This window comes from Strigops habroptila, chromosome 3, assembly GCF_004027225.2.
Source record: "Strigops habroptila isolate Jane chromosome 3, bStrHab1.2.pri, whole genome shotgun sequence".
Lineage (NCBI taxonomy): Eukaryota > Metazoa > Chordata > Aves > Psittaciformes > Psittacidae > Strigops > Strigops habroptila.
In genome coordinates, this window is record NC_044279.2 from 48,053,168 (window position 1) to 48,065,711 (window position 12,544).

The following is a 12,544-nucleotide window of genomic DNA, read 5'->3' on the forward strand; positions in this document are numbered from 1 at the left end:
TCCCCCCCCCGCTGTCCCAGGCGCCGCCGAGGGGGCAGCAGGAGCAAAGGCGGCATACCGAGCAGTGCCGAGGCGCCGTTCGGCGGCGGCCCCGGCACTGTGGGGCCGGGCTTCCGCGGGGCGGGCCGGGGTGGCGGGGGCCGCGGGCCCGCGGGAGCGCCCGCCCCTGCTGCAGCCGTCGTGCCCGGCAGGAAGGCGGAGGGAAAGTGGGGTCAAGGCCGCGGTGCTGCTGCGTGCCGGTGGGGCCGCAGCGGGAGGCTCGGGGAGCGGGGACCGGCAGGTCGGGCAGCCGGGCCTTGAGCGCTGCAGGAGCGGCAGCTGCCAGAGCTCGGCCGCGGGGAGGAAGTCGAAAGCAAAACTTGATCTTGGGGGGGGGAGATCTTTAGCCTGTAGCCAAAACCACCCCTGGGTTAGGCAGGGGGACCTTAGCCGTGGCTAAGCAGGCACATGGGAACGCACTCGCAGTCATAAGCAGCCCCGTGCAGTTCGCGCTTGGGCAGATGCCAATGTTGCTAGCCAAGAGCTAAGGGAATGTGCTTTTTAGGATCAGAAGGGGTCTCTTTAGGGTCAAGGCTTTAAAAAGTTTTATCCCCGTTCATGGACAGATTCTGTGTCAGATGCAGAAAAGTGCAGACCTGCTTGTGTTGGTGTGGTGATAAGTCAGGGTCTGTGCTCGTTCAGCAGGACTTGGGGGTACGTTGCTTGAAATTTGGCTCTACAATGTAAGAGGTGCATTTTAAGAAGTGCCTAGGGAACGTCTGAGGCATGTCTTGTTTTGGGTAAACAGACATATCATCTTTTTACTTTAGCACCAGCATTAATAGAAAAAAATCATTTTAGAGCTTACTTTGGGTCCCTAGATGTAGGCTGTGATTAAAATTAATTTAAATATCCTGTGTTGGACTGAACTCTGTCGCTATGCTGTTATGCACCAAAATCCTGATACATTTCCATATCTGGCTGCTTAGTTCCTGACTCAGACATTTCCTTCTCACTGTAAACACACACACAAAGAAATGCTTAATCTTTAAAAAGACTTTTAAAAAAAAATCTTTAAAAATCAATACACTCCATCCTGGAAATTTACTGGGCCAATGACCTTGGCGTTAAGGGCTGTAAAACCTCAGCTGCGCTCACTCCGCAGTCAGGGAGCCAAAGGCCTTTTTCAGCAAAAATTCCCTCTTCAGATTCATGGCTTGATAGGTGTTCTCCAGTGCCTCAAGGTGCAAACCGAGATGGTTTGAAAGGGCCTTATTTTGGAAAGTGTTGACCTCTTTGGTCATGAAGAAGAGAAGCTCATCATGTGCTATACAGTCTGAGTCAGGAACTAAGCAGGTTGTTCAGCCTGCAGAAGGCTCCAGGGAGACCTTAGAGCAACCTTCCAGTACCTAAAGCAGCCAAGAAGAAATCTTGGAGAGGGATTTTTTACAAGGGCATGTAGTGACAGGACAAGGGGCAATGGCTTTAAACTGACAGAGGGTAGATGTAGATTTAGATTAGATATCAGGAAGAAGTTCTTCACTATGAGGGTGGTGAGACACTGGCACAGGTTGCCCAGAGAAGCTGTGGCTGCCCCATCCCTGGCAGTGTTCAAGGCCAGGCTGGACGGGGCTTTGAGTAACCTGCTCTAGTGGCGTATGTCTCTGCCCATGGCAGGGGGGTTGGAACTAGGTGATCTTTAAGGACCCTTCCAACCCAAATCATTCTGTGATTCTATGAAATGGGAAAACGCAGTTCTTTTTCTTGCCTGCGCTTTTTTCCATCTCCTTGCTTGCAGTATCATCTCACCCTGTGATGGTGTTTGATGTTTGAGCTGTACCTAGCAAACCAGCATTTTTTAAGGACATGTGCCAGGATAGCTTTTCATTGATTCCCAAGTGACCCCTAGACACATGGTAGGCACCTCAGAATTCACTCTGGTATAGGAGAAACTTGCTAGGTAACCAGGAAGGATGGTGCCATCCAGCAATGTTTCAGCACTCAGGGGAAGTGTTTTTGTAAAGTGGCTTTATCAGAGGGTTTTCCAGTCCCGCTCTCGTGGTCCTATGCTCTTGCATCCTGTCCAAGATGCCAGTTACATGCCTATATGTTTTGCTGGTAGCCTACTTGAGATTTCAACAACCAGACCAACCAGCCAACCTTTGATGGGGCCTTGGGAGTCAGTAGGCACCTCTGATGATAAAAAGGCTTTAGGAGGTTTCTTACAAAAGCTTTGAAAATCTCTGCCTGTCCTCAAGCTGAATTAAGTGCCATTTCTGCATGGTCTAGCTGTTCAAACAGCAGCTTTTAGTTCAATAATCAGAAACTCTCTTGGTAATCACACTCACCACCTGCTGCCGTTTTTCGACTTCATTATTCAGTCATCAGAAAGTATTTAAATGTGTTACTCTGTCATTTCCCTTCTCAAGTGCCATTAGTGGGCCTAGGGATATGTTTGTCATTAAGGACTGGACTAGACATCTTGATTCAGTTCATAGGTCTGGCATGGACTCTGGGTATGATCTTGGGTGAGCTGCTTGTTCTCTCCAGACCTTGATTCCTCTTCTGTAGAGTGGCTATAAAATGCATCTTTTTCAGCTTTTGGCTAGTCAGAGTATTAGTCAAGTGAAATGGAAGCTGGCAGAGGGCATCTGATTGCTTCTTGTGAACACATTAGAAGGGTAAATACTAGGGAGGAAGAAGAGCTACTTAAGCTAAAGAACAGTTTTGGCAGAACAAATGCTTATAAATAGAAGGTGGATAAATTTGAGGTGGAAATTCAAAGAAAATTTGTTATCATCAGATCAGTCGAGTTCCAGAACAGCCTTCCTGGATGAGTCAGGGGGAAGAATGACCTGGTGCCTAAGGGACATTTTTACCTCTCCTAAAATTAAAATGCATTGCATAGGCCAAAGCTACCTGCTGACTGTCTCTGCTGCTGCTGTCTGGCGCTGCTGCTGTCTGTCACTGCTGCAACAGCAATAGCATCAGAACCACAAGTAAGCGAGGTCAGGTGTGGCATCTGCCTAACTTTTTTTGAGTAGTCTCTTAAGAACTGGCAAATGCTCTAGCTGCCCTTAGTATGGACCTTGACCAGTTAGTGAGCAGGATTATTTGGTATGGTTTTTATTCCAGCAAAGGACTGGTCTTCACAGTGCCAAAAGTTCTCTTCCTGTCTAATACTTCCTAGAAATGCCTGCATTTTAGCTTGCGAGATGGTAAAATCTGAGTGGAAATAAGATGGTAGGGATCATTAATAGTTTTCCCAGGTTGGTGGTTCTGAGTTTGGCATTCTTTCTGAAGGTTGCCAGGTATTAAACATCACTTCTGGATGTTAAAGGTTGAAGTATTTTCATCTTCATGCACTGCCCTACTCCTTTTCTCATGCTCTAGATTGCCAGATGGATGCCAGAGACAAGCAGCTTTTGCGCTCCCTGCGCCTGGAGCTCTGCACAGAGGTGCTCGTGGATGGAGTTGTTATTCAGTATCTCTACCAAGAAGGGATTCTCATGGACAGTCACGTTCAAGAAATAAAAGCCCAAACCACCAGTCAGAGGAAAACCATGATGCTCCTTGATATTCTCCCCACCAGAGGACCTAAGGCTTTTGATGCATTCTTGGATTCTTTGCAGGAGTTCCCATGGGTTAAAGACAAGCTGGTGATGAAGCGTAAAGAAATAACAGTACAAGATCCTGCAGGTAAGGCCAGGATTGTTGTTAGTGATATTTTGAAGCTTGTTCTCAAGACGTAATTTTGTCTGAGTTACTGGTGCTGAATGTACCAGTAATTTCAAGTTATGCAGTGTGTAGATATGGAGCATGATACCCAGAAAAGGGGACAGACTGAGTTTTCTGGAAGTCAGCTAAATGGCAGGAAGTATTGCAAGGTTTGGGGAGTGAGCAGGGCTGAGTTGCAGAGGCTGAGAGATAGCAGGAGAGGCTGCCTTGGGAGAGGCTGGGATGTAGGAAGACGCAGACTCCATTACCTCAGAGGGAACAAACTATAAAAGGTAGTTTTGACTAGCTGCAGAACAGACTTTTCACCATCCACACCTGATTATTGCTTGTTTTATGTCTGCTTTTCAGTGGCTTGTTGCTGGATTGTTCATATTAACAGAACTTTCATTTGCTTACTTTTATTATGATTTTAATGACACTTTGATTTAGTACCACATGCTAATTTAGATTTATTTAGCTTATTATGTTTAACACATAGCAAATATCTAGGATCATTACTTCCAAAATTACTAGCCATTGCTTGGTTGTAAAACAAATTTAGGAGCTAACCGATTTAGTGGGTGTTATATAATCTAGTTTAGTCAAATCTCTGGCTTTCTGACATTTACATCTACTTCTAAAACTAGTTTTCTGGACTTGATGTTTGTTCAGAAGTGATTTCCTTACCAATCTGTGCATGCAGTTGTTGAGCTGTTTTGAAATAAAGACGACAGCTTAAAATGCACGTTTCTTGCCCTAGATTCTGGCAGCATGCCCTGGCTGCTAACCTCATGTTACCACTGAGATAGCAAAATAGTCCTCACTTGGGAACAAGATTTCCAAGCAGTCTGAATAACCTTTCTTCAAGCCCCCCCCTCCTGCCATTTGCGTTTAGTCATATGCATTTCGATGCACATGACGTGGTTTTTCCGGTGTCAGTGTGCTTTGCATGAGACTGAAAGCCTGTGAAGGTGGGTGACTAAGACCCACTGACCATCACCTGTGTCTCAGCTGCGTGTTCAGAAACGTTTTGTCAAGATCTGCTGGACAAATCTGACATTATCCTACCTTAGGACATTTTTAATGGACTGTCGTGACAGTTTGTCTTTCTGTTGGGTCTCTGTGGAGGTGGCTTTATGCTTGCTTGGCAACGGGTAAATAGTTCTCAGAGTTTGGGAAATGAATGTCCTGTGCTGTCCATACAGGAAAACACTGCAAGTTCTTAGCACAATACAAACTTGTATATTCTGGAAAAGACCTTGCAGGCTGTTATGACAGATCCTGTCATGCTAATGCTCTTTATTTGCCTTCCGAATCAGGCTGCTCATTTGCTAATTGCTGGTTAAGCTGTTGAATAATCCTTACAGTTCTAGAAACACAAACACAGCCATGGAGTACTACTTTGTTACTAGAAAAAATGTTTTTGATTTTTGTTCTTTTGATTGTTTCGTGGATTACTTGTTCCTGTTCTTGATCGCTTGTGGCTAATGTGCTGGATTTGTGTGTATCAGGTTCTCCAGTTTCAAGTGAGCTGACTGTACTTGATAATCCTATTGCCAAATTTTGTGTGTAAATTAGAAGGGGCTTCCAGATTAGATCAAAGATTACTGTTACTTTTACTGTGGCAATACAGAGTGTAATAGGGTAAGAGGCAGCTAGCCAGGTGTTTTGGTTTTTTTTCTGTATATTTAAGCATGTTCTTTAGAAGCCAAAGAAAGAGAGCACCATCTGTGCCCTAATAAATGCTGAGTGCACCCTGGAATGAATTGGAAACTATGGCTACATCATCAGTGCTGATTACATGCAAGGAAATGTGGTTTGGGATAAAAAGCCTTGCTTTGCATTCTAAACAACAAACTTGTAAGCTTTTGTCTAGGCAGAATACTTGAGCAAATGCTTGGCCTTAAGCATGGAAAAAGCCATTGGCTCTAACAAAACTATAAGCATACTTAAATATGTTCCTTAGTGCCATGCTAGATAACTTCTGCCTTATTGGAAACAGTTCTTATAAATGGTGATTTGTCAGTGGCAATTTCTTTTAAAGAATCCATTTGTGGTGAAAGAAGCCTGCCACATACACTCTACCTTTTTCTTAGACCTTAAAACTTTAAAATTGAAGTTGGTTTTATGGCCCCAGATTTTTAAATCTCTTTATTTTTTTCCATTGAATCATGCATATTTATGGAAATGGCATGCCTGCTGTTCACTTGTTTATGCTCAATTAAAATTCTGTTTACTCAAGCAAAATATCCTCAGTTTTTGCAGGACTAAGGACTCACGGCAAGTTGTTCTGTGAAGGAAGGTTTTATTTTATAGTCTTTCACTTCTCACTGGCTACACGTAAGACTTTTAAAGTCAGTAAAAGTAGACTATTAGGTTTGCTGTATCTGAATGTGAAAACTGTGGCACGTGCATAGTGATTTTTATATGCAGACCTTTGGATTATTGTGTGTTTTGTTCAAAGAGATCAGGCTTTCTATCTTTGCTTCAGCTGAGAAATACAGCTTGTTGGTTCCCAGTTAAAAAAATAAATCACAACTGTAATTGTTAAGAAGCTTTTAATTTATTTTCTTCCCCTACTAAAAAAAAACCACCCCAAGCCCCAAACCAGAAAAAACCCAAACAACAAACCAACTGAACCAAACAAACAGGGATTTCAGAAGGACAGAAATAAAAACATTTTTGGTGATGTAGTGTAAATATGATCTGATGGATCAAGCAGCTATGAAATGGAAGCCAAAGTCTGAGACCTAAACAAGACACTGCCGCTGACTCAGTGAGAGCCTTTCGGCAAATCCTTCCGAGGAAATGTATTTATTGATTCTCGAGTTGTGTAACTCGGTGTAATGTTCATGGAGCAGCATAGAATGTAACTGTAAATTGGCTCAGGATTCAATCCAGAGTGTGCTGTTTGGCTGCTTGTAAGTAATTGAACTTTAAAACCTGTGATATCCTGAGTTTTGTTCCTGAACATTAGTTGACTTAAAAGTATTTGTATACTGCTATCTGCTGTAGTTCCAAGGAACACAGAACACCCTAATCCTGCAGAGCGCAAGGAATAGCTTTTCCAGGGAATCAGGAGAGTGACATGCAGGCAGGTAGGGCCACCTGCATCTGCATAATTGCAGCAAAGAGACACAAGATTCCTCCCCCTTCCTTGTTTACTTTATGCACAAGACAGTCTTTTGCCTAGGGTCACCATTCTCCACTCTCATATGGATCTGTCAGATGGCCAGAGCTCTGGGGAAGCCTTCTTTTAAAGCAGGGAAAACATCATTATAAAACCCCAAAATCTCAAGAAGAAAATTTAAAGTCGTGGGCTTTTGGAGGTAAGTATCTGTGATTTTGATTTCAAGATGATAGGGTGTGTTTCTTACTTGTCTAAGAACCCGTGATAAAACAGTTGACCCTGCCCACTGCAAGTCTTAATCACTATAAACATCAACCACAGCATGAGTTCCTGGTTTCGAAGATTAAAACTTCTGCCGTGGTAAGAGTTAACAAAAATAATGTGGGTCTGTTTCATTGGGAAAAGACTATTCTGTTTTTTCTGCCCTAGTTTGGATAACTTTATGCCTTTGTCAGGAACATAAATCTTCAATATAGTATTATAATTCCTATGAAAAACTACAGCTGTTGGCAACAGAATTCCATTCTTTCTAGGAACAGCAAGGAGTTACCCAACATTTTTTGCACTGAGTAAAAAAATACAAGCTTTGATGGTGTTTCTTTATCAGAATGTTTTTCTGATCTCTCTCCGCTCAGGAATGTCTCTGCCCAATTATTATATTTCTCTCTATACTATATGTTGCTATAAAATTATTTACTTCTTAAAGTGTTAGTACTGCACCGCTTTGTAGTTTAGATGACTTCTCCATTTCACAGGAAATTGCAACATACTGAGAAAGAGTAAAGTCTGAGATACAGCATTTACCAAAGGAGTTCTGCAGCAGCTGTTGCTATCTGGGAAATGTTAGTGAATTTGAGGCATGGAGTTACACAGAATTGTCTTGGAAAAGCTGTTCTCTCACAACTAAGCAAGAAATATTTTCTGATGCATGATTTTGCTGTTGTTGTTGTGGTATCTCATCAGCAGTCTGCATTAGGGTCCTGTTAGACTTCTGTGAGTTTTTTTGATTTGAACAGATTTTGGTGTGGTTGGGGTTTTTCCCTGGATGTGTGGGGAGCATGTGTTCTCATATAGCTATATAAAGCTTTGTATTGTGTAACACTTTGGACAAAGCATGCAAATACAAAACAAAGCAAAATATGTACTTCTGTTGAGAAAGCACACACCCCCCCGCCCTCCCTGCTTTCTCAAAGTCCTTTTTACACAGCTGGATTGTAGGTTTCTAAGAATTAAGATTCAAATGAACAGCATTAGGACATGCAAAAGTTTAGCATCTCCTCTTACCTTTTGTTGGCTGCTTCCTGCCCTCTTCCTGTCCTGCTTCCTCTCACGACTAATGCAGTGAGGAAACAGCCTGGTCTCTTGCCTTTTCCATTTGGATGTCAGATAGAAGAGCAGCTGATGAATTCCTTTTCTGTAAAATGGTGGCAGAAAACAGTGTTTTTTCCCTTTCTTCTCTTTCCCTCCCCTTTCGTGTATAGTCCAGTGGCAGAAGGAGGAGTTTCCTGCTGTGTATGTCTGAAGGAAAGGGATGGGCTTAGCAGCCTTGGCCACACTGGGTAGACCTGGAGATGAAGGAATGCCCTTGTGCCACATCCCAATGCCTGGAGGCTATAGAAAATGTTCTCTGGAGAGATTCAAAGGCATCCTCGTAGGAGAATTTCCCAAACTCTTTTCCACATTCCCATCTTCCCTGAAAATTGGGTGTTACATTTATGGCTGTGGCTTTGTTCTGACTGCTGCAATATCTGTGAAGTCTGGCATTAAAGGTTTGTGTCCACACTCAACTGCATGCATCATGACATGGACAAGTAATTAACTTCCCTGGTTCTACAGAGCATTCTGTGTACATATTTTGGTTTTAATGTGTGTATGAATGTAAGATTTTCTCCTTTTTTTACAGTTAAGGAATATTTGCTTTGTTGCTTTTTTGCTGTGTTAATAATCAGCTGTGTTTATGCTGCTTACATTTGTGTTTTTCACTTTGAGAAGCCCAAATCTCAGGCATCACTGTTAAGAACTATAGTGTTTCCTGCCCAATCTCAAACAGTTTCTTTCAAGTAAGCTAATGGAGAGATACAACCTACTTGGTGTCATCTTCAGTAACACAAATGTGTGAGGCTAACAGTATAGATTTAATAAAAATACAGTCCCTGGAAACAGGTGAGGAGGAGTGAGTTCTGGCAAGAGAAGTGTTTTGGCCAGCTGTGCCTGATCAACTACTCATAACCAGTGCCACTAAGAGGAAACAATGGGATTGAAGACTCCTTGGTGTCGGGAATGGAGGCATCCATCTGCTGACCAGATTTCCAAAGTTTGCTGTTTCCCCTGGGACTGGATCCAGGATATCACAGAGGATGCCAAGGCCTGGCCAAGCGTCAGACTTTGCAACTCTCATGTGGGCACTAGTAGTACTTCAGCAGATTAAGGATGACTACAGGGTTCAGAGATCCCATGTGAAGGCATGGAGCCCAAGCAGCGTTCTCCATTCTGCCATTCAAGGGGAAAAACCTGGGCAGGGGAACTCCATCCTGCATATTCACATCTGTCTGTGCACCTGGTGTCATGGCAGCGCTTGGAACTCTATGACCACAGGATTTTTTTCACCTTTTCAAGAAATGGGGACTGCTAGGGACAGATGGGATCAACTCGATAGTGGGGGGCAAAAGTGTCTTGCCCAGGAGGTCTGCACAGTTCCAGCACTGTGGTGTCATTGGATTTGCGGAGCCATGGCAGGATAGTTCACACAACTGCAGTGACATAGTGCATGGCCTCAGGTTCTTAGACAAGGATGCCATTGCAGTCTTTTCAAAGGAGTGTCATGAATGCACAGAGCTTTGCTATTCCCTGGGAAACAGGCTGGTCAAGAGCTTATGGGTTAGGATTAGAAGGGAGCTCAGTAAGAGAGACATTTTGGTGGCATCTTTTATAGGGCTTCCTGATTGAGAAGAGGTAGAGCCTGGAGAAGAGAAGATAGCAGCTTTCCAGTACCTACAAAGAGGATATAAAGAGAAGACAGGGATAGGCTCTACACAGCAATGCATAGTGGGAAGATGAGAGGTGAAGGGTGTTTGTTGGAGTGGGAGATTCTAACTGGCTCTAAGGAGAGATTTTTCATCATAAGGGGGATCAAGAAGCAGAACAGGGACCCAGAGAGGTTCAGTAGTCTTCATCCATGGAGGTTTTCAAGACCCTTCTAGATAGAATACTGAACAACATGGTCTGGTCTCAGAGCTGACCCTGCTTTCAAGGGGAGGTCAGACAGGAAGCCTCCTGAGGTCTCTTCCAACCCAAATTTCCCTCTGATCCAATGAAGCCTTCTTAAAAGGATTCTATCACAGGCCGTGGTTCTCAGGAAATCTTTAACAACCCTGGTGTCTACTGGGAATGTGACACAGTTCCAGGAGGCTTCCAGAAGCAGGGACAATATCTTGATGAATGTCCTCAATGCAAAAACTAAGGGAGGTGCTCTACTAGCCTACTCACAAACAAGGAACAGCTGTCTCGGGATGTGGTTGTTAATATCAGTCTTGAATGCAGTTACCATGCAGTGCTCAAGTTTAAGACAGAGAAGAGAGGAAAGCAGGTAGCAGTGTAAAGGTCCTGGACTTCAGCTTGTTCATAAAACTAGTTGATGGGACACTCTGGGAGACAGTTCTGAAGGCCAAAAGCACCCAGGAGACCTGACTAATCATCATGGAAAACCTCTTCGAAGCATAAAAATGGCCCCCGAAAAGCAGCAGGCATGGTAGGAGACTAGCTTGGTTAAAAAGGGAACTCCCAGCTGAGTTCAAGTTCAAAGAGGAATTGTCTAACAGGTGGAAGTGAGAACAGGCTACCCAGGAGCAATATAGAAGCATTCTGTGGGCTTTTAGGGATAGAGTTATGAAGGGCAGAGCTCATCTGTGTTTGAAACCATTCAAGGATGTGAAGGGCAACAAGATAGGTTTCTACAGGTACACTGGCAATGAAGGAAGCCTAAGACAACCCCTGAAGAAGGGCACAGAAGAGGCTGGGTCTTCATATGTGAAGACTGCTGTGTGTTGTCTCTGGTCTCTGTGCCTAGTAGTGGAATTTGGATAAGGGAGATGATGTGTCTAGTAGAAGAGAATTGAGTTAGGAACTACCTGAATAGAGTGGACATACGCACATCCACAGAGCTGGATGGAATGTGTTTGAGGGTGCTGAGGGAGCCAGCCTATGTCTTTGAGAGGCTGTTTTCTGTCATGTTTGTTAGGCTGTGGTAAGCCAGATGCACAAAGTACAGTGACGTGACTGGGAACAGCCAGCTCGGGTTTACCACAGATAAATCAAGCTTGTGCAACCTGATTCTTGCCTTCTGTGGTAAAATATGTTATTTAATTGACTTCAGCAAGGCTTTCAGCACACTCTTATAGCAGTCTTGTGGCTAGCTGGGAAGATACAGGCTGAATGGGTGGACTGCACAGTGGGTGAAAAAAAGGCAAGACCACCAGGCTTAAAGGATGGTTGGTGGTTCAATATCCATCTAACTGAAGGCTAGTTCCAGTCAAGTTCCTCAGGGCTGACAGTGGGACTAATCCTGTTTAACCTTTTTGTCACTGACCTGAGCGATGGGAGGGACTGCATCTTCAGGAAGTTTTAGGTGAATTAACTTTGTTTGTACACTTGTCGGTGTTCTGGGATCTTCTGAACTGTGCCTAAAGCAAAGGATGACTTGAGGCCTTGGGGATCATTTGGGACGGAAGACTAGGGCTGCCTCTCAGAGGGATCCCAGCAAGCTGGATGAATGGGCCAGCAAGAACCTCATGACGTTCAGCAGAAGTGTCAAGCTGTGCACCTGGGATACAGAATTCCCACAATATAATCCAAGATGGACACTGACTGGCCAGTTGCAACTCTGCAGAAAAGAAGTTGGATGTCTTGATAGAAAGCAGGTGTGATGACGAAGACTAACCACACACAGGACTGCATCAGCAAGAGCAAAGCCAGCAGGCTGAGGGAAGTGATTATTCCCTTGTACTTGGTATTAGGGTCTGTTTTTAAAATGCTATGTCAGTACAAGGGAAAGATTGACAAACCAGAGTCCTGTGGAGCACTACTGAAGTAGTTAGTTTAACATGAAACACAAAGTCTGAGACAACTGAGTTTGCTCTTGAAGAAGAGAAGGCCAAGTAGACTCAGAAAAGGTGGAGTCAGTCTCTGCCTGTAGGTGTGCAGCAAAAGGAAAAGGAGTGGCGGCCACAGGTCATAGCAAGGGAAATTCTGATTGGATATAAGGAAAAAAAATCATAAGACAGGTTAAGCACTGGCCACCCAAGGTTGCAGCTCAAGTGGGGTTGCCCAAAGAGGTTTTAGAATCTCCATGCTTGGAGACAGTCAACACTCAACAGTAGAAGACCCTGAGCAACCTGATCAGACTTTGAAGCTGGCCTTGCAGGTCCCTCCCAACCTAAATTTTTCTGTGATTCTATAAACTTGGCATCATACTCAGTATTTGGGATTTCAATCCAAATATAACTAGTGCTGACATAGGACACTTCGGATATGTATGCGTGACTTCCAGCTCAGATTAGGAATGTGCTTTTTAAGTGAGTTGGAGTATTTGAATTAGATATCTTTCAGGTGAATCTAAACAGGAAAATGTGCTCTGGGTGTTCATGGAGTCCATAGGACCAGCCTCGAGCCAGTTAGAAGTGAAACCTTCCAGCTTTGTGGGGTCTGAATGGCAGATCCTTA

General features: G+C 43.9%; 1 protein-coding gene across 1 annotated transcript in view; it reads left to right on the forward strand.

Moving 5' to 3' along the window:
• Positions 1–12,544, forward strand: part of CRADD (CASP2 and RIPK1 domain containing adaptor with death domain) — an 81,114-nt gene that overhangs the window by 442 nt on the left and 68,128 nt on the right. The window contains exon 2 of the mRNA XM_030480855.1: positions 3,373–3,678. Coding sequence (XP_030336715.1) covers positions 3,381–3,678 — 298 coding nt within the window. The 5' untranslated portion in view covers positions 3,373–3,380. The remainder of the gene's footprint in view (positions 1–3,372; positions 3,679–12,544) is intronic.